This window comes from Hyla sarda, chromosome 7 (genome assembly GCF_029499605.1).
Source record: "Hyla sarda isolate aHylSar1 chromosome 7, aHylSar1.hap1, whole genome shotgun sequence".
NCBI classification, from domain to species: domain Eukaryota; kingdom Metazoa; phylum Chordata; class Amphibia; order Anura; family Hylidae; genus Hyla; species Hyla sarda.
This window is the reverse complement of record NC_079195.1, coordinates 65,532,138-65,553,056: the sequence shown is the minus strand read 5'-3', so window position 1 is coordinate 65,553,056 and position 20,919 is coordinate 65,532,138. Positions and strand designations below refer to the sequence as shown.

Here is a 20,919-nt window from a genome sequence, read left to right as displayed (position 1 = left end):
GGTACTTAGCCCCAAGACATCTTATCCCCTATGATGTCTGGTCACGAGGGTCCCGAGGGTTCAAACTTAAAGCGGGAAACTCGCTGTAAACCCCTGCCCGTGTGAATGTACCCTGTACATTCACAAGGGGGGGATGTCTAAACTTCAACTGTTGCATAACTACAACTACCAGCATGCACTGACAAAACTGGGAGTTGTAGTTATGGAACAGCTGGAGGCATACTGGTTGGGGAAACACTAAGTTAGGTAACAGATTACCAGTGTTTCCGCACCAGTGTACCTTCAGCTGTTGCAAAACTACAACTCCCAGCATGCATGGTCTGTCAATGCATGCTGGGAGTCATAGTTTTGCAACAGCTGGAGGCACATGGGTTGGGAAACACTGAGTTAGGAAACAGTGTTTCCCAACCAGCATGCCTCCAGTTGTTGCAAAACTACAACTCCCAGCATGCCCTGAGAGCCGAAGGGCAGGCTGGGAGTTATAGTTTTGCAACATCTGGCCATTCAGATGTTGCCAAACTACAACGCTCAGCATGCCTGGACAGTCTTGGAATGCTGGGAGTTGTAGTTTTGCAACATCTAGAAGTGCACAGTTTGGAGACCACTATACAGTGGTCTCCAAACTGTAGCCCTCCAGATGTTGCAAAACTACAACTCCCAGCATGCCCAGACAGCCTTTAGGTATCTGGGCATGCTGGGAGTTGTAGATGTGAAACTACAAGGCATAAGTGAAGATCTTCACTGCTGCCTCTGTCTCCGCCACAGCCGCCTGCATTTTGCTGCCGCCGTTCCACCCCGCCGCTGGTCCCCCACTGTCTGCCGCCTCCATCTTTGCCCCGCTCTGCCCGGACTTGCAGAGCGGGGATCTGAACTTTGACCCCCCCCCCCTACGATTCGCTGGTCAGACCAGACAATTTCTTTAGAATGATCGGGGCTGTCTCAGCTACGATCATCCCTATTTTCCGGGCTATTGGGTCACCAGAGACCTGATCAGCCCGGAAAAGCCGTGATTTGCCGGTCAGAGTTGACCGGCGAATCACGGCTATCGCCGACAAGGGGTGGGGGTGGGGTCTCTGGGCGATATGCCGGGATGGCTACTGATAATATCAGCAGTCACCCCGTTCCGATCACCGCGCCGGAGACGCGGTGATCAAGGAACACCGCGCCGTAAATGTACAGCGCTGCAACGTGTCACTTCCCGCACAGTGCCGTACATTTACGGCGCTCGTCGTTAAGGTTTTTTTTTTTTCTAACATGGACATCAATGGGAAACTCGCATGTATACGGGAAACCGTATACGGTTTTTACTTTGCGCATTTGCATCCTAAAGTCCCCACCCAACACCCCTCCCATTAAAAATTGACATTTTGAAAAACGTATTTATTTTGTAATAATAAAAACGGACAGAACCGTATGCACGTTTAAAAATGCATACTGTTTACTTTTCCCATACTGTTCCATCAGTGTTTTTTTTTTTTTTTTTTTATTTTTTTTTTTTGCCATATGGTTTTCTTTAGAAAAACTGATTGAAAACAGTATGGCAAAAACGTGATGTGAACCCAGCCTTATACTGCTATGTATGCAGTTCCCTCATGGCTGTTTGCTGTAGCTGAACCTATAAGTTACCGCCTCTGGTTAGTCTGTGTGCTCGGTTACGCCTGAACTACAATAACCCTCTGAGGAATAATTTTGCAGCATGTTAATGCCGTTCTATTCTTCAGCCAAGCCTCCTCGCCTGTCAGTGTGGGGGTGCAGTATGTTTACTTGGCGCTCCTGACATTACCATGTGATACTTTGGCGCGGTCTCTGAGGTTGCAGTCAGAGTTGAGCTGTTTCTGGCCCACGTTCAGTATTATGTGAAGGATTTCCCTCGGCTCGGGAATAACAGGAACGTCCTTAAAAGACTTTTTCTGCTTGTTATTGAGGCTGACGTCTTTGTTGTTTCTAACATGATTACACATGCTGACTGCTGACAACTACTGACGTTAAAGGGGTGCGTTCACTATTTCACTATTCATGTACAAATGATTACTTTTTTTCTTCTGTTCTTTACATAATTCATTTTAAAATGTATTTATTTTAAAGAGAATAAGGTGCAGCACTCCCAAATCCCGGGAAATATAGGTTTAAATTTATTGGCTCATCTCACAGCAACATTGCAGTTCCTCTGGAGCACAGTCCATGTTTATGAATGGACTGTGATCCAGTCTGGGACACTGGCACCGTCTACGCTTGGACTGGTTAGGTAGTGCTGCATTATTTTGTTTTATAAAACATAAATTAAATAAATAAAAATAAATCAGCATCCAGAGTGGAGTTGCCCTTTCACCGGAGGGGTACTCCGGTGAAAAACTTTAATTATTATTATTTTTTTTTTTTCAACTGGTGCCAGAAAGTTCAACAGATTTGTAAATTACTTCTATTAAATCTTAATCCTTCCAGTACTTATTAGCTGCAGAGGAAATTCTTTTTATTTATTTATTTTTGGAACACAGAGCTCCCTGCTGACATCACAAGCACAGTGCTCTCTGCTGACATCTCTGTCCATTTTAGGAACTGTCCAGAGTAAAAGGAAATCCCCATAGCAAACATATGCTGTTCTGGACAGTTCCTAAAATGGACAGAGGTGTCGGTAGAGAGCACTGTGCTCATGATTTAAGCAGGCAGCTCTGTGTTTCAAAAAGAAAAGATTTTCCGCTGTAGTATTCAGCAGCTAATAAGTACAGGAAGGATTAAGATTTTTTTTAATAGAAGTAATTTACAAATCTGTTTAACTATCTGGCACCAGTTGATTTAAAAAATAAAAAATAAATTTCACCGGAGTACCCCTTTAAGCCATTCAGGACATCAGGCATAAATGCACACCCTTGTCCCGCTTGCTTGATACCAGGTGGCCCTGGTTGCTGTCAGCAGCCGGCACCTACAGCTGATACCAGACATGGGCTACATTCACCCTACCTTTGCGCCACATCAAGAACAGCCATTAAACTTTTTTTTTTTTTTTTGACTGGCACTTATGAAAGGGTTTTCTCATGAACAGTTTGGGGAACACTTTTCTATAATTTGCTCTAATACGCCTGTGAACAGAGGTTGTCTTAATAAGGCAATCCATTTAATAAAGCAGTAGGTGGCTTATAGTTTTGGGACAAAAAAAAGCCTACCCAGCTATATGGAGATATATTCCAAAATTTGTATTTAAAATTTTCCTTTTTTATGGATTTGTATCTGATGTGCATTATTTATTTATTTTTATTTTTTTTTCCATTTCAGATTTCAGCCAAAAGCCTATAGCAAAATGAACTCCCTTACGATAAAACGAGTTGTCAATGACATCATCAAGTCTCCAGAAGACAAGAGGGAGTACCGGGGTGTGGAGCTGGTAAATGGGATAAAAGCAGTGCTTATATGTGACCCCACAACCGACAAATCCTCCGCAGCTCTGGATGTTTATATTGGTACGCGGTTTCTGAACTCCCATTTTTGGATTGCAAATGTTCCTTTAGTTTTGCCTGTCCCTAGAAATGTATTTAGATTGTTGGAGCAGAGGACATGGTTAAACCTGGGAACTTGTCATGAGATTTTACCATATATAATGCGTGACGACAACCCTTGTCACCACTCTGTTCCCTAAGCAGACGGAGCGTAGCGATGACTCTGGCAGTGCCCGGGCCGTCAATCACACGAAGAGGAGCGAACAGGACTTGGTCAGTATAGCTCCCTGCCCAAGGGACTACTTATGGCAGGGTTTCCCAACCAGGGCGCCTCCAGCTGTTGCAAAACTACCAAAGACTGTCCAGGCATGCTGGGAGTTGTAGTTTTGCAACATCTGAAGTCACCCTGGTTGGAAAAGACTGACTTACAGGCTTGTTGGGGGCACTTCCCGGAAATGGTGAGGAAGAAGATTTTACCATATTTAAAGCGTTGCCACCTGTTACTGTATTTATCGGCGTATAACACGCACTTTTAAAACTTAAATTCAAGGCAAAAAGTCTTCCTGCGTGTTATACGCCGATAAATCTTTTTGTCACTGATTTAAAGTGGCCGCAGCAGCGTCTGCTTGTTAAGGATTAGCAGCCTGGCCACGGCCACTTTAAATTAGTGTCCAGCGCGCGGCTCTCGCTTTTTTTTATTTTTCCCTCCCCTTTCCCCCTGCTTTTTATTGTAGTGTGTTTTTTTTTTTTTTTTTTTTTTTTTTTTTTTTTTTAAATCTTCCTTACCTAGCCGCACTCGGCAGGCCAGGCCAGGTCCGGTGTCGGGTCTTGCGGGCTGCGGTCAGTGAAGCAGGACGAGTGACGCTGCACAGCGTCTGGGACGTCACTCATCATTCGCTGCAGCCGCCGCTGGTCAGTGTGGTCGCAGCAACCGCAGCCATTAGAATAGTAACAGCGGCAGCACCATTGAATGAGTGACGTCCCTGATTGCTAGCTCCGCTGCATAATTAGGGACGTCACTCATTCAATGGTGCTGCCGCTGTTACTATTGTAATGGCTGCGGTTGCTGCGACCACAGCGAATGATGAGTGACGTCCCAGACGCTGTCCAGCGTCACTCATCCTGCTTCACTGACCGCAGCCCGCAAGACCCGACACCGGACCTGGCCTGCCGAGCGCGGCTAGGTAAGGAAGATGGGGGGGGAATATATGTATCAAAAACAGGGGGGGAAAGGGCATGATGAGAGGGTAAGGGGGGGGGATGGGTGTAAATGTGGCACGGGCTGATAAAAGGGGAGGAATGATGTGGCACTGGAAGGGGGGGACCAAACTGAAGTTCAGTCAAAATCAAAGTTAGGGATGATATGGCATTTAGTCTGTCATTTATCTTACGGTATATGTATATATTTTTTTACTTTTAAATATCTCTATTAAAATGGGTGTGCGTGTTATACACCAGTGTGTTATATACAGATAAATACGGTATATAATGGTAAAATTTCATGACCGGTTGCCCTTTAAGGTTTGTTAATAACAATATTACAATTCAGTCTCTAAATCTCAGTCCCAAGGACTAGAACTATGGCCACAGGTATATTTATTTACATGGAGAGCTTGTGGGATAGGGGATGTGTACACAGTTTCCCAGGTTTGCATTTCCTTTCTATGGACATCCTGTGTGTAAGCAAACACCACATTGTATCCACAGGAACAGATAACTTTACACATGTGGTGAAATCTCTGATTACATTATTAATTTTTCTTCTATTGTAATCTTAAAGGGGTACTCCGGTGGAATTTTTTTTTTTTATTCAACTGGAGCCAGAAAGTTACAGATTTGTAAATTACTTCTATTTAAAAAAATCTTAATCCTTCCAGTACTTATTAGCTGCTGAATACTACAGCGGAAAATCTTTTCTTTTTGAAACACAGAGCTGCCTGCTTAAATCATGAGCACAGTGCTCTCTACCGACACCTCTGTCCATTTTAGGAACTGTCCAGAACAGCATATGTTTGCTATGGGGATTTCCTTTTACTCTGTCTCTGTCCATTTTAGGAACTGTCCAGAGACAATACTACAGAGGAAATTATTTTCTCTTTGGAGCACAGAGCTCTCTGCTGACATCATGACCACAGTGCTCTCTGGACAGTTCTTAAAATGGACAGAGATGTCAACAGAGTAGGAGAAAATCCCCAAAGCAAACATATGCTGCTCTGGTCAGTTCCTAAAATAGACAGAGATGTCAGCAGAGAGCACTGTGCTCGTGATGTTAGCAGAGAGCTCTGTGTTCCAAACAGAAAATAATTTCCTCTGTAGTATTCAGCAGCTAATAACTATTGGAAGGATTAAGATTTTTTTAATAGAAGTAATTTACAAATCTGTTTAACTTTCTGGCACCAGTTGATTAAAAAAAAATTTTTTCACTGGGGTACCCCTTTTTAAAATATTAGAACTACATATGGGAGTGTGGCCTTCATCTTTTGCTTCTTGCTAATCTAGCTCTAATCTTTCCTAACAGGATCTCTCTCAGATCCGGACAATATTCCAGGACTTGCTCACTTTTGTGAGCACATGCTTTTCTTGGGCACAAAAAAATACCCCAAAGAGAATGAGTACAGCCAATTTCTAAGTGAACATGCAGGAAGCTCTAATGCCTTCACCAGTGGAGAACATACCAACTACTACTTTGATGTGTCCCATGAACACCTCGAGGGGGCATTGGACAGGTAAAACATGTGGTGTGCTTGTTTTCTGAAGACCTATGTCTTGAACAGTGGCATTAGGAAAAACAGAGCATACGTTACAGCCGTAATATTGGAGAATTTTGTGTCTTGTCGTATGTTGAGTGAACCAAGAAAAAAAATGCAGGGGCCAGAATTATATGAAAAGGTTTTGTACACTTAGTTATTCATGTTAAATTTCTCTGTGACATCTCCTGTCCATATGTGCTTCTATTGACTATAAAGGTGCTCAGGTCTGGCCCGAGTGGGCGAACCATAGAGGGAGCACCAGCAAGTTGTTTTGATTTTAGACAAACACGCACACACACACACACACACCACCCCCATGTCCTATAAGAAGACTGCAGCGGCTGTCTGGGTAGCAGACGTGTGCTGCACATCTGCTAAAAGGAAGCAAAAAGTCAGTGTCAGTATAACCCTGAAGGTGGGGTACTGGGGGTTATAAAAGGCAGATTATATATGCTTTTTTTTTTTTTTTTATTTATTTTTTTTTTTTTTTTTATAAACCAAATGCTTGTAAATAATCCAGCAGTTACCTTTCTGATCCCTCGCTCTTGGTCTCGTCGACACCTCTGTCTTCCTTTTTGGAGCAGTTCTCATATCATTGCGGCCGCTGATCGGCAGTCACAAGCTGTTCTGAGAATTACCACTCCGTGATAGTAGGCATGATGCCCGTGACCACAAAGGCTGTTGATTGGCTGTGGCCGTCATGTGACTACTGCTCCAAAAGGAAAACCAGAGTGTTAACAGGAGCCTAAACTGGGATCGACACGGGATCTGAAAATGTAAGTAACTGCTTTATTGTTTTAAAGTATTTGGTGCTCAGGTGGATGGATAGTGTAGTAAAGTATCTGATCCCCTCTAGCGAATCGCTAATAAAACATAATCATGTTTTTTTTTTTTTTTTTTTAAGGTTTGCCCAGTTTTTTCTGTGCCCTCTCTTTGATGAGAGCTGTAAGGATCGGGAAGTAAATGCAGTGGATTCTGAGCATGAAAAGAACCTAATGAATGATACCTGGAGACTGTTCCAACTGGAGAAGGCAACAGGAGACCCCAATCACCCCTTCCATAAATTTGGAACAGGTGTGTATCATATTCATAAATGGCTACACTGTACTACATGATGTGCTCCCTCGTTACTTGGTTTATATATATTTTTTCATTCACAGCATTATGGAAAGCTTAGCATAAGCTTAAGTTTCAAGCTGCAGTCACAGAATTTGGGCTATGCTGCCCCATTCATTCTTATATGTAGTACAGCTAGTGACAATGCTTGTAGATTCTCTTTGAAGGGGTTGTCTCATTAAAGAGAGACCCTATCAGAATGCAGCCCCTAGTAGATCTGCTAACCACCCAGGGTCCTAATTCTGGCACCCTTTCAATAGACGGGCATCTTCCCGTAAATGGCCATTGCAGAGGGAAGTACAGTATTACATGGCAGCATTTATGGTCTGAGTCTTTAGCCACTGATATAGAGCAACTCTATTATAGAGGGCATAGACACTGTCATCTTCAGGCTAGCCTGTTTAAGTGGCTGTTCTTAGCAGCTATCACTCATGTGCAATGACCACAATAAGATCTTTGATGTTCTTGGGATCTCATAGGGCGCGTTCACTAAATATTGCATATTCTACACCTACAGTATCACTGAAAATGGCTTTTGTTCTACAGCTGTTAAAATCTTAAAAATGTAAAGTATGTTTCTATCCAGCGGTAGTCAGCTGTCCAGTGCTTTATGTGCCTGGGACTGTGTTACACTGCTGGGAGACAAAGTCCCCACTGCCTTATGCTGGTGTGAATTGTTGCCGTTCTGGTGACATCACACTTACATTTAGGAGTGCTGTGATTCCTCGAGAGTGCGCCTCATAAATACTTCTATTTGGTGCTAGTCTGGAATCACACAGTAGCTATCTTGGTTTTATAATAGTGTTTTTGTATACAAAGTCCTCCATTGACTAAAAGAGTTGGCCTTGACGACCTTACATTGTATACAGCAAGTCCCTGATATATAGTTATTATTAAATGGGACTGTCAGATGTTGTTGTTTCCTTTTTATAGAAGTCATGGCTTTGTCCAAGCTGAAGCACAGGCATGGACAAAGTCCAGTGAGGGAGGGTGGACTAGTACTCCTCTGCTCTCTGTCCTGCCTGATAGCACTCCTCTGTGTGCTCTCTCTCCTGTCTGGTAGCACTCCTTTGTGTTCTTTCTCTCTCTCTTTCGTTCTTTCTTTCTTTCTCTCTTTCCTTCTTTCTTTCTCTCTTTTTTTCTTTGTCTCTTTTTCTTTGTCTCTCTGTCTTTGTCTCTCTGTGTCTCTGTCTTTGTCTCTGTGTCTGTGTCTCTGTCTCTCTGTGTCTGTGTCTCTCTCTGTCTCTGTCTGTCTCTGTCTGTCTCTGTCTGTCTCTGTCTGTCTCTGTCTCTGTCTCTGTCTGTCTCTGTCTGTCTCTGTCTGTCTCTGTCTCTGTCTCTCTCTGTCTCTGTCTCTGTCTCTCTCTGTCTCTGTCTCTGTCTCTGTCTGTCTCGTCAAGATGTACAACATATAAAGAGTTTTTGAATCTGACAGTGACTATTTAAACCTCCTGCACTCATTGTTATGCAATTTGCCTGTCTTAAACTGAGATAAGCATAAAACAATTTGCAGAGGAAACTTTGTCAACTGGACTTAAGGCTTAAGTATTGTTACTAAAAATGCCTTGTGTTGGCTTTATACTAACGGAATATGAACACCTATCTCTGCATTGTGGTGACAAGTCCCAGCCCGACTGAGTGAGTGTCTGACTCCAATAGACAGAATTTATTTTTAATAAATATATATATATAACCAGAAGTGAGCGAAACTACAGGAGCCTTGGCTGATGCCAAATCTAACATATCGGCCGTCCGTTACTTTAGTTGGGCCAAAGTGCATTGGCTTCCTGGAAAAGTCTAGGAAAGTGTTTCCCAACCAGGGTGCCTCCAGCTGTTGCAAAGCTACAAATCCAAGCATGCCCGGACAGCCGAATTCATTAATGGTGTTGTAGCTAGTTTTGATGCATAAACTAATCCATGGCTGGTTCGGTTTTGGCTGAGGTTACTGTAGTTCCGCTCGCCTCTAAATGTTAAATTTCCTTTGTTTTTATTTTCAACATACCTTCCCTTTTTTCTGTCCTTTTATTTTTTTGAAATTTATGCTATTAGGTAATACAATGACATTGAGGTCATGTGCTGATCAGAGCAGTCTCCTGTACAGCTGCAGCTTATCCAGTGGTTATGTGGCAATACATATAGGTATTATTTTTTTGGGTGTAGCTGATCAGTCATGGTATTTGTTCAGGCCTCCCCCTGTATCACTCACGTTAGGCTGCACTTGGGCAGCAGGTCTCTCAGCTTCATTTGAAGCTTTTGTGTTTATAAAATTAGTGGTAACAAACTTTTATATTATAGTTATTGGGACAAAGCGTGGGATTTATTTAAAGTATTTATTTAGTTTTGCAGTTTATCGTAATTAACAAACATCACCAACAAGGTGAAACGCTAAGCAACCGCCTCTGTCGGTCCACAGACTGATTTCAGCACAATGACAGTGACGAAAGATATGCAAAAAAATTCACCAGCAGGAGGGAAGGGTGCATCTGAGACCCAACCGGAGAAAGCCCAACACCAACAAACTCGCATCCCGGTAACCCCATCCAGCCCCCTCATCTAAAGAACAGCACGCTATAGAAAACCTACTAGGACAACCTAGCCGCAGGGTCAGCCAACACATCAAGTAAAAGCCAGGGGTGTTGACACCTTGTCAAATTTCTTAGGGCACTGACGACTTGCATACAATGCTTGCTACAATGAGACATATATTTGTTTACCATATTTAGCTATCGAGGGGGAGGGGAGGTATCCTTCCAGGTCATCCCTACCACCTTACTGGCACAGAAGAGAAGGAAGCGGATCAGTAGGCATGTATGTGAACCAGAGATCACCTCATGAACAACTCCCAGCAGGCATACCACAGGGGTAAGTAGGAAAGGGAAGTCTAGACTATCTGCCAGAAACCTCCATCACCTCCCTCCAGAAGGAGGCTATGACAGGACATTCCCAAACAGCATGCAAAAAGGTACCGACTTCTGAAGAACAAGGAAAACATGGGTCAGATGGGGAAACACCAATAAGTTTCAGCTTAGCAGGGGTATAATACACTGCTCAAAAAAATAAAGGGGACACTAAGCAAACACATCCTACATCTGATTGAATGAACTGATCGTATGAAATACTTTCGTCTTTACATAGTTGAATGTGCTGACCACAAAATCACACAAAAATTATCAATGGAAATCAAATTTATCAACCCATGGAGGTCTGGATATGGAGTCACACTCAAAATCAAAGTGGAAAACCACACTACAGGCTGAACCAACTTTGATTTAATGTCCTAACAACTCAAAATGAGGCTCAGTAGTGTATGTGGCCTCCACATGCCCGGATGACCTCCCTACAATGCCTGGGCATGCTCCTAATGAGGTGACGGATGGCCTCCTAAGGGATGTCCTCCCAGACCTGGACTAAATCATCTTCCAACTCAGTTACAGTCTGTGGTGTGACGTTGGTGGATGGAGCGAGACATAATGTCCCAGATGTGCTCAATCGGATTCAGGTCTGGGGAGCAGGCGGGCCAGTCCATAGCATCAATGCCTTCCTCTTGCAGGAACTGCTGACACACTCCAGCCACATGAGGTCTATCAGTGTCTTGCATTAGGAAGAACCCAGGGTCAACCGCACCAGCATATGGTCTCGCAAGGGGTCTGAGGATCTCATCTCGGTACCTAATGGCAGTCAGGCTACCTCTGAGAAGCACATGGAGTGCTGAGCAGCCCCCCAAAGAAATGCCACACCATTACTGACCCACCGCCTAACCGTTCATGCTGGAGGATGTTGCAGGCAGCAGAACGTTCTCCACGGTGTCTTCAGACTCTCACATGTGCTCAGTGGGAACCTGCTTTCATCTGTGAAGAGCACAGGGCGCCAGTGGCGAATTTGCCAATCTTGATGTTCTCTGGCAAATGCCAATCGTCCTGCACGGTGTTGAGCTGTAAGCACAACCCCAATCTGTGGACGTCGGGCCCTCATACCACCCTCATGAAGTCTGTTTCTGACGGTTTAAGTGGACACATGGAAATTTGTGGCCTGCCGGAGGTCATTTTGCAGGGCTCTGACAGTGCCTATTCCTTGCACAAAGGCAGAGGTAGCGGTCTTGCTGCTGGGTTGTTGCCCTCCTACAGCCTCCTCCACTTCTCCTGATGTACTGGCCTGTCTCCTGGTAGCACCTCCTTGCTCTGGACACTACGCTGACAGACACAGCAAACCTTCTTGCATTGATGTGGCATCCTGGATGAGCGGCACTACTTGAGCCACTTGTGTGGGTTGTAGACTCCGTCTCATGGTACCACTTTAGTGAAAGCACCGCCAGCATTAAAATTGACCAAAACATCAGCCAGGAAGCATAGGAACTGAGAAGTGGTCTGTGGTCACCACCTGCAGAACCACTCCTTTATTGGGAGTGTCTTACTAATTGCCTATAATTTCCACCTGTTGTCTGTTCCATTTGCACAACAGCATGTGAAATTGATTGTCAATCAGTGTTCTTCCTGAGTGGACAGTGTGATTTCACAGAATTGTGACTTGGAGTTACATTGTGTTGTTTAAGTGTTCCCTTTTTTTTTTTTTTTTTTTTTTTTAAATAATTTTTTGAGCAGTATACAATCTCAAGACATATCTAGACTGGATCAACACATCTCTACTACTAACTACTATGGAATAATACGAGCTTTCAACTTCTTTCCACTGGCACTCGGACAAATCCGGGATATCAACCACCCATTTATGAAAGGCTTCTGAGAAAGGGCTAGGTCCCAGCAACTGGAGTAGAGCATAGGACTGAGTAAAGGGTTTAGAAAGATATGTGGTGCCCAGGAGAAGCTCCACATCATCATTGCGCTTGAACCGCATGCCTCAGCTGAAGATGCCTATAAAAGGCATTTCCACGGATTGCATAACGTTCCTTCATGGAGAAGAAAACCTGATCCTCCCCGAACAAGTGGATCATTAACTTGACTCCAGGAGAGCCCCAAAATCTGGCTTTCTGTAACCCATGCAGGTGAGGTAAATATACATTCCCTCACAAGGGTGCCCTAGGAGATACCAGAGGCTGCGGAAATTTGCTCGACACCACAGACCACACTTTAGCTATTGTTTGTAGGGGAATTGGAAAGGAGGAGTCAGAGTGATACCTGTAGAGTGAGTAAGTGCTTCATAGGAACCCATAAGCGCTCCAGCCAAGGCAGTTGCCGAGTTAGACCAATCCAAGTCGATCTACCATGCTGCATAGACCAGTTGCGAGGCAAGAAAATAGTTATATACATCAGGGGCAGCTAGACTGCCATGCTGTTTAGGAGCCTGGAGAAGAGCCCGACCAAGTCTGGGAGGTTTTCCCAGCCAGTAGAAGGAGCTCAGCACCACATAGTTTACTAACATATTTCCTAGTTGGGGGGGGTTTGATGGGGTGTCATGGGAGCCAAATGAAAAAGTTAACAGAATTTAGTAAGGTAAATCATTTTTAAATATATTGATCCTTCCTGCTAGGGGGAGAGGGAGTGGGGACCAGGCATTCAACCGCTCCATAGTGGAGCACAAGAGTGGCTCCAAATTCAGGGACAGAGATTCCATCAGGGACGCAGTAACCTCCACCCCTAGGTATCTAAAGCGGGGGACCACTTGCACCCCTGCTGGAAGAGGGGAAGGAGGGGAGGGGGACTCCAGACGAGAGCGCCATTAGGGAGGACCTAGCCCAGTTGACCTGCAAGCCTAAAATTGACCACCTGCAGCGGCTTTTGCAGTGCCATAGGCCGCCGCCGCCACCCGCTTCTCTCCCCCTGCCCGTCCGGGTGTCCTCCTGAATCCTATCACTGCAACCGCACCGCCCCGACCCAGTTGCCTCCCCCATCCCCGGTTTTATAATTGCCTGTTCCCGGGGTCCACTCTACATGTGGCTCCGGTGGCATCCTCCCGAGCTGTCACTGTGCACACTGACGGTGACATCACGTCACTCGTCATTGCGCACAGCGTAACGCAGGACGCAGCAGGAGCCAGAAGTAGCGTGGACCCCGGGAACAGGTAAACATAAAACCGGGGATGGGGCAGGCAATGGGGCCGGGGCGGTGCGGTGGGGGTTGCGACACGGTGCGTGGGGGGAGTGATGTGGTGGTCGTGAACTGCACCCTCTGCTTGTGTAACTGCACAGAAAAGTCAGGGTAGAAGGACACTGCTCCCTTCACAAATGATCTCTCCCTTAAGTCGTACTGCAAGCAGAACAGCATCTCTGTCCTTTTTGAAGTGTAGGAGTTTGGCCAGAAAGGGATGTGGGGGAGGAGGTCTAGCTGGGACTCTATGAGCCCGTTTAACTGGGAAATAAGGAGAGAAGGTGTCCACTGGAAGAATCTCCCTCAGCCACATTTCCTGGAACACCGGATCATTCTCTTCCACCTTTTCAGGAAGGCCCACCAGACGGATGTTATTGCGCTGCAGGCGGTTCTCCATATCATCCATTCGGCTCAGAACTCCTGTCATCTGGTGCTGTAGGGAATCGACTCGGTACGGCAAAGGATGAAAAGGATCTTCCACTGTAGAGACCCTGCGCTCCACCTCCTCAGCATGCTCACATATATTCTGGATCTCATGTTGCAGAATAACAAATTCCTGCTGAAGTTCATCTACTTTAGTCACCATTATTGATTCGCAGGATTTAAAGTCAGTAAATAGTTCGGAGAACCTTTGGTCAAAAGCAGCAGCATCATAGACTGACCGGTCTTTCAGGGGGACAATCGCTGCGGAGGAGTCGGAGAACCCTCAAATAATTACAGGTGGATCAGCAGAGTAGCCCTTAGGTTGGTCCGATGGTCTAGAGAATTGGCTCGGCGCTTTTGCCGCATGCACAGACACTTTAGTAGCAAGCTGGGTCTGAGCACCAGGATCCCGATGAGAAGGGCCACAGGAACGGGAGGACCCATCATCACAGGAAGCATCCTCATCAGAGGTCGGCTGAGAGTTTAGATTTCTTATTTCTGTGACTACTGCATGGGCCACCCATGGCTAGCAGGGCACACTCAGAGCAGGTAAAAAGGCACTAGGATTGCAGTCCCTGGAACACCGGTCTCCTCGATAGATGGATAGTAGTCCTCAGTCCTCCACCCATCAACGTCAAAAAATGCGGGCTCAAAATTAAACAAAGCCTCCAGAGTACGGATATTCATGGTGCGGCATAGCATATTGTTTTTAATACTTATTTATTTCTGAGGAGGGTGGATAGTTGGAGTGCAGCTATTTAGTGCCACGCCGACCATTTAGGGTGTCACCCGATGCGGTTGGGCCCCCCCCCCAGTCGCTCTCTAGCAACGCTACTGGTAATAGAGAGTAGATAAAGAACCTCGGCTATTAACATAAGGGAAAACTTTTCTGCTTTAAAAAATTTTGTAAGCGGGTTTTGCTTACGTGCGGACTATTTTTGCTAAATCATCGCATGTAAGCAAAGGTAAGTTGAAAAAAATTGTCATATAAAAGCCATACGTCTTGAAATGAATGATTAATCTCCTTCATAGATTGTGTGGCAACACGTTATATATGGTAAAGGATTTTCTCACCATCACCAGGAGACGTTCCCCCCCCGGACCCGTAAGTAGTTCCCTGGGCAGGGAGCTATACTCGCCCAGTCCTGTCTTCTCCGCCTGTAATCTCGCCCTCCTCAGTGTGATTGACAGCCCGAGCATGGCCTGTGTCATCGCTCTGCTCCGTCTGCTTGGGAAGCCAAGTGGTGATGCTGGCTGTCAATCGCCCTGAGGGGGCGTGATTACAGGCTAAAAGAAGGGGCTAGGTGAGTATAGCTCCCCGCCCAGGGGACTGCTTACAGGGCCGGCTTGGGAGATTTTCTACCTTCATATCCTCACAATCCCTGTGGGCAGGAATGTCTCCCGGGATTGTGAGGAAGAAGGTTTTGCCATATCTAATGCGTTGCCATGCGTTATATATGGTAAAATCTTATGACCGGTTCAACCGTGAACATAACATAAGCCTGTGCAGGGGAAATAGAACAAAAAGTGACACATTTTCCTTGGCTACAGTTGAGGCAGAACAGACCGTGCTTTACTCATCAGGTGGTTCCCCATTAGTGACTCCCCCACCCATACACAATAGGTGGGGTTTATTCCATATTATACTTTCAAGGATTGATTTGGCAACATGTAGAAGGGGCAGATTGCCAGAAATAATCGCTGACAAACACTTCATTGTTGTCCAAAAGGGAACCAGGACACCATCCTGACCTGTTCAACAAGCTGGTCTGTACTTCGGCATCAGGATAACACATGGATAAATATATTCTAGCATTTATGAGGGTTAATGACTGATCATCTAATGTAATTCAGTCTAAGAACTGATCATTATAAAGCAATTTAGTGTCTTTAAAAGGGGTACTCTGGTGGAAAAAATTTATTTATTTATTTTTAATCAACTGGTGCCAGAAAGTTGAACAGATTTGTAAATTACCGTACTTTTATTTTAAAAAAATCTTTAATCCTTAATTTTCGCACATTTTTTTTTTTCTACAGTTCTGTACTACACAGCCATATTCTGTACTGAAGTGATGTCTGTAAGGATAGAAATTGTATGATTACATGAACTTTTTGATTTTCCACAGTAATATAAGGGTGCATTCACAATACGTTTTTGGAGAAGTTAAAAACCGTCTGCTGCCGTATCCCCGCCAGACCTGCGCCACACCCTATTCCCGTCATTGAGCAGGACAGAGTCTGATAGTGACTGGCAGACCAAGGTTTTCAGTCCAGCAACAAAACCGTATACGGTCCAGAAATGAGCCGACCAGAGTCACTGACTGCATCTGCCTCATTCAAATGAGGGTCGGACGGGGATGCTGCAGCAGCCGGTTTTTAATTTCTCCCGCCGGATCTGGCTGCCATATCCGTAAAACAATGGGGTGAATGAGCCCTAATTATTTCTGTTTGTTTAATTTATTAAGCTCTTGAACAAACACTTTCCAGGACGTTTTTAAGTTGTCACTTCAATAGAAATTTAAGCTGCAGTGACCCCTGATAAAGTTGCCTTACAGCGATGGAACGCGCAGGACTCTGTGGGGGTTAATGCTAGAGATGAGCAAACTTACAGTAAATTCGATTCGTCACGAACTTCTCGACTCGGCAGTTGATGACTTATCCTGCATAAATTAGTTCAGCTTTCCGGTGCTCCGGTGGGCTGGAAAAGGTGGATACAGTCCTAGGAAAGAGTCTCCTACGACTGTATCCACCTTTTCCAGCCCACGGGAGCACCTGAAAGCTGAACTAATTTATACAGGAAAAGAAATCAACTGCTGAGCCGAGAAGTTTGTGACGAATCAAATTTACTGTAAGTTCGCTCATCTCTAGTTAATGCCTTGATTCTCTTTAACCCGTCTGTCTGGTCCCCAGCCTGGAATCCGGCACGGTGGTTTGCATACTTGTCGTCATATACAGCATTGTTACTTAGTATTCATTGTACATTAGGGGATAGCCTGTTCTACCCACATACACTGATATTAGGCAGTAAGAGGGATTAGTGTGTGTGTGTGTGTATGTGTGTGTATATGTATATGTATATATGTGTGTATATATATATATATATATATATATATATATATATATATATATATATATATATATATATATATGTATGTGTGTGTGTATATATATATATATATATATATATATATATATATATATATATATATATATATATATATATATATATATATATATATATATATATATATATATATATATATATATATATATATATATATAATTTAATTTTCTTCTCACTGCTACTCCTGGATTTCTGCCACTTTCTACACCTTGTATGTGGGGATGGAGCTAGGGACAAACTGAGTATAGTGTAAAAATCAATATATGAATCAGCTCACCCGAAGCCACAGAACGGAGCACAGAAGGGCACGGACCATTCCCAATTAGCAATGCAGAAAGAGAGAGAGATTCCAGCTCGTTCTTAGATCTAATGGCCGTCTTTATTCACACGTAGTTACTTGATTCACAGGTACAAGACAGGATGTGACGCGTTTCGGCCAGGTGCTGGCCTTAGGCCAGCACCTGGCCGAAACGCATCACATCCTGTCTTGTACCTGTGAATCAAGTAAATACGTGTGAATAAAGACTGCTTTTAGATCTAAGAACAAGTTGGAATCTTTCTCTCTTTCTAAACTGAGTATAGTGTATAACATTTGCATGTGCCCCTTAAAGGGGTACTCCAGAGGAAACAAAAAATATTTTCAAATCAACTGGTACCAGAAAGTTTATACAGATTTGTAAATTACTTCTATATAAAGATATATAGGCCGGCATTTATCATTGTAGGTGCAAGTGAAGCATTTTTCTACACTTTATTTATTTTTTTTTTATTTTTTTTTGTGTGTGCTGGTAATGTGTAGGAGAACCAAATTTATTAATGGTCACAGAGAATTTGATAAATTTTGTGCAGGTCACATTTTCAGAAATTTCTCTCTTCACATACACCATAAAGCTAAGTCTGGGCTGGTGTAGTTTGAGACTTTTCAGTGGCTTTGTGCCTTTTTTGCGCCGTTTCACAAAAAAGGCACAGATCATAAAACCCTTCCATATCATGTGTATTGTCAAAATCAGTGGATTGCAACTCAAAATCAGCAGAAATGTGTAAACCATAAGGTGCAAATAAACCCTGTTTGCGCCTTTTATTTTATTTATTTTTTGTGTGCCTTTTTTTTTTTTTTTTAGACACAAAAAACAGTCTAAAGACAATGATAAATGTCGGCCATCAATGCTTCCAGTACTTATCAGCTGCTGTATGCTCCAGAGGAAGTTGTGTAGTTCTTACCAGTGCTCTCTTCTGCTACCTTTCTCTGTGTCAGGAACTTCCCAGACTGGAAAGAGCTACACAACTTCCTCTGTCATGTACAGCAACTGATAAGCATCCCAATTGTACAGGGTATTTATTTATTTATTGGTTAACCCCCCCCCCCCTTTCTAAATTATATAAAAATATAAAGCCGCAGTAACCCAGCATGGCTATTATACAATGTGTAGCTCAACACATTGATAAGGGGGTGGAGACAGTCTATATGTGGGTGCTGCTGCTCTGTTAAACTGCTGGTAGGTGGGGTAGCCAGGTGTGGGACTTCCACAGATCAGATATTGATGGCCTATCCCAGTTTGTTCCAACTAGGGTGGCTTCAGCTGTTGCAAAACTACAACTCCCAGCATGCCCGGACAGCCATCGGCTGTCTGGGCATGCTGGGAGTTGTAGTTTTGTAACAGCTAGAGGCACCCTACTTGGTCTACTCTCAGGAAAAGCCAGTGTTTCCCATCACTAAAAAAAAAAAAAAATCTGGAAAACTCCTTTTTAAAGGGGTACTTTTAAAAGTAGTGGAAAACTGTGTGTGTGTGTATGAGACAGAGACAGAGACAGAGAGAGAGATATATAATAAATATATATACATATATATATATATATATATATACGCACACTTGTTAACTACTTCTATTAAAAAAAAAAAATAATATATCAATCCTTCCAGTACTTATCAGCTCCTGTATACTACAGAGGAAGTTTATTTATTTATTTAATTTTTTTTCGTTTGTCTGACCGCAGTGCTCTCTGCTGTCACCTCTGTCTATGCCAGGAACTGTCCAGAGTAGGAGCAAATCCCCATAGCAAACCTCTCCTACTCTTGACACTTCCTGACATGGACAGAGGTGTCAGCAGAGAGCACTGTGGTCAGACTGGAAATAAATTCAAACTTCCTCTGTAGCATACAGCAACTGATAAGTATTGGAAGGATTAAGATTTTTATACAGAAGTAATTTACAAATCTGTTACATTTTCTGGCACCAGTTATTGTGTGTTAAAAAAAATAAATAAATACATCAAATTCTGCTGGAGTACCCCTTTTAAACATGGAGACACACAGATTTGCATTGGAGCTGTAGACTTAGCATGGTATTAGATTAGAGCTTCTAATAATCATTAGATCCATAGAAAATGGTCGCAGAGGTGGATTTAATACTTTAGTGCTAAACTTTTTAACCTTTATTTACTTTGGTATTTCTGTTCTTGTTTTCAGGTAATAAGCTTACTCTTGAAACAAGACCCACACAAGAAGGGCTTGATGTGCGACAAGAATTGCTGAAATTTCACTCCACGTATTATTCTTCTAACCTGATGTCCATCTGTGTACTTGGAAGAGGTAAGAACTATTGCATTTGATCTCTATGTATGTGTCAGATTATGGGAATCTGGGTACAATGCTGGTGAGCACATGATGGGAGAAATACATACATTACAGAATAAGATCCTGTTACAAGATAACATATATGTTTTGTCTTTCCTTATGTAGTCAGGTAAATGTAAGTCAGCCTCCTATTCCTGAATTGATATACCGTATATACTCGAGTATAAGCCGAGTTTTTCAGCACTATTTTTTTTTTCGTGCTGAAAACGCCCCCCTCGGCTTACACTCGCGTGAACTCTCCACCTGTCAATCCCTTCATCAGTGGTCTTCAACCTGCAGACCTCCAGATGTTGCAAAACTACAACTCCCAGCATGCCCGGAAAGCCATCGGCTGTCCGGGCATTCTGGGAGTTGTAGTTTTGAAACCTCTGGAGGTCTACAGGTTGAAGACCACTGCGGCCTTCGTCATCATCCAGCCACCTCTTCCCCACCCTTTTGTTTTGTACTCCCCTGCCCTCGGTGGGAAGGAAGGGTGAGCTTTTCCGGGCCATCTATGCTGCAGAGACCGGCCGGTGGGGAGGGTTAGTCGTTCCGGGCTGTCCATTTTCATGTGCAACGTCCCTGTACGTCATCGTCAAGGCAACGTCACTAGTCCAGGGTCCAAAGCGCAGAGAAGAGGGCCTCCCGGTGAAGATGGACAGCCCGCAACCACTAATCCTCCCCACCGGACGGTCTCTGCAACATAGATGTCCCGGACCAGCTCGCCCTAACGTCCCGCCGAGGGAAGGTGAGTACGAAACAAAAGGGGGGGGGGGGGGGTCTGGATGAAGACTAAGGCCGATGGCTGTCCAGGCATGCTGGGAGTTGTAGTTTTGTAACATCTGGAGGTCCGCAGGTTGAAGACCACTGATGAAGGGATTGACAGGCGGTGATGATGAAAGGGGGGGAGATGATGTATTTCACACCCTAGGCTTATAGTCAAGTCAATAACTTTTCCTGGGTTTTTGAGGTGAAATTAGGGTCCTCGACTTATATTCGGGTCGGCTTATACTGGAGTATATACAGTAATTAAGTGCATTTGCTGTCCAGCACTTATCTATAACAGGTGAAGGATGGCACTGCTGCGTCATGGCTGCTGATAGCACAACAGTTGTCTGTAAACTGGAGCGGTCTCTTCAATTATTCATGTTGAAGGCCTTTTTCCCTATGCTGCACATTTCAGGCTTCATTGATGGATTTTGGATTGTTGCTTAGTAACATGTGAAATTCAGGGAGAATAAAATAGCAATTTGTTTTCCCATAGCATGCCCTATAATATATGCAGTAGTTTCTACAGACTTGTTGGGTTATCGGTGATGCAAGAACACGGGGGGGTTATAGTTCAGAGCACCATCCTCCCATCAGCTTTTCTGAACTCTCCTCCTGTCTGTGCTGTATATGGGCTACAAGCCATTGGCTG

The 20,919-nt window shown here is 44.0% G+C and overlaps 1 protein-coding gene and 1 non-coding gene across 8 annotated transcripts in view; both read left to right on the top strand.

Moving 5' to 3' along the window:
- Nucleotides 1–20,919, top strand: part of IDE (insulin degrading enzyme) — a 165,034-nt gene that overhangs the window by 64,300 nt on the left and 79,815 nt on the right. For all 7 annotated transcript variants that reach the window (XM_056529403.1, XM_056529399.1, XM_056529397.1 and 4 more), the window contains 4 exons: nucleotides 3,271–3,455; nucleotides 5,950–6,157; nucleotides 7,086–7,255; nucleotides 19,353–19,475. In XM_056529403.1, coding sequence (XP_056385378.1) covers nucleotides 3,296–3,455; nucleotides 5,950–6,157; nucleotides 7,086–7,255; nucleotides 19,353–19,475 — 661 coding nt within the window. In that variant the 5' untranslated portion in view covers nucleotides 3,271–3,295. The remainder of the gene's footprint in view (nucleotides 1–3,270; nucleotides 3,456–5,949; nucleotides 6,158–7,085; nucleotides 7,256–19,352; nucleotides 19,476–20,919) is intronic.
- LOC130283672 (small nucleolar RNA SNORA74) lies at nucleotides 7,879–8,077 on the top strand. The gene has a single exon (XR_008846786.1). It is a non-coding gene; the product is annotated as a small nucleolar RNA SNORA74 (small nucleolar RNA).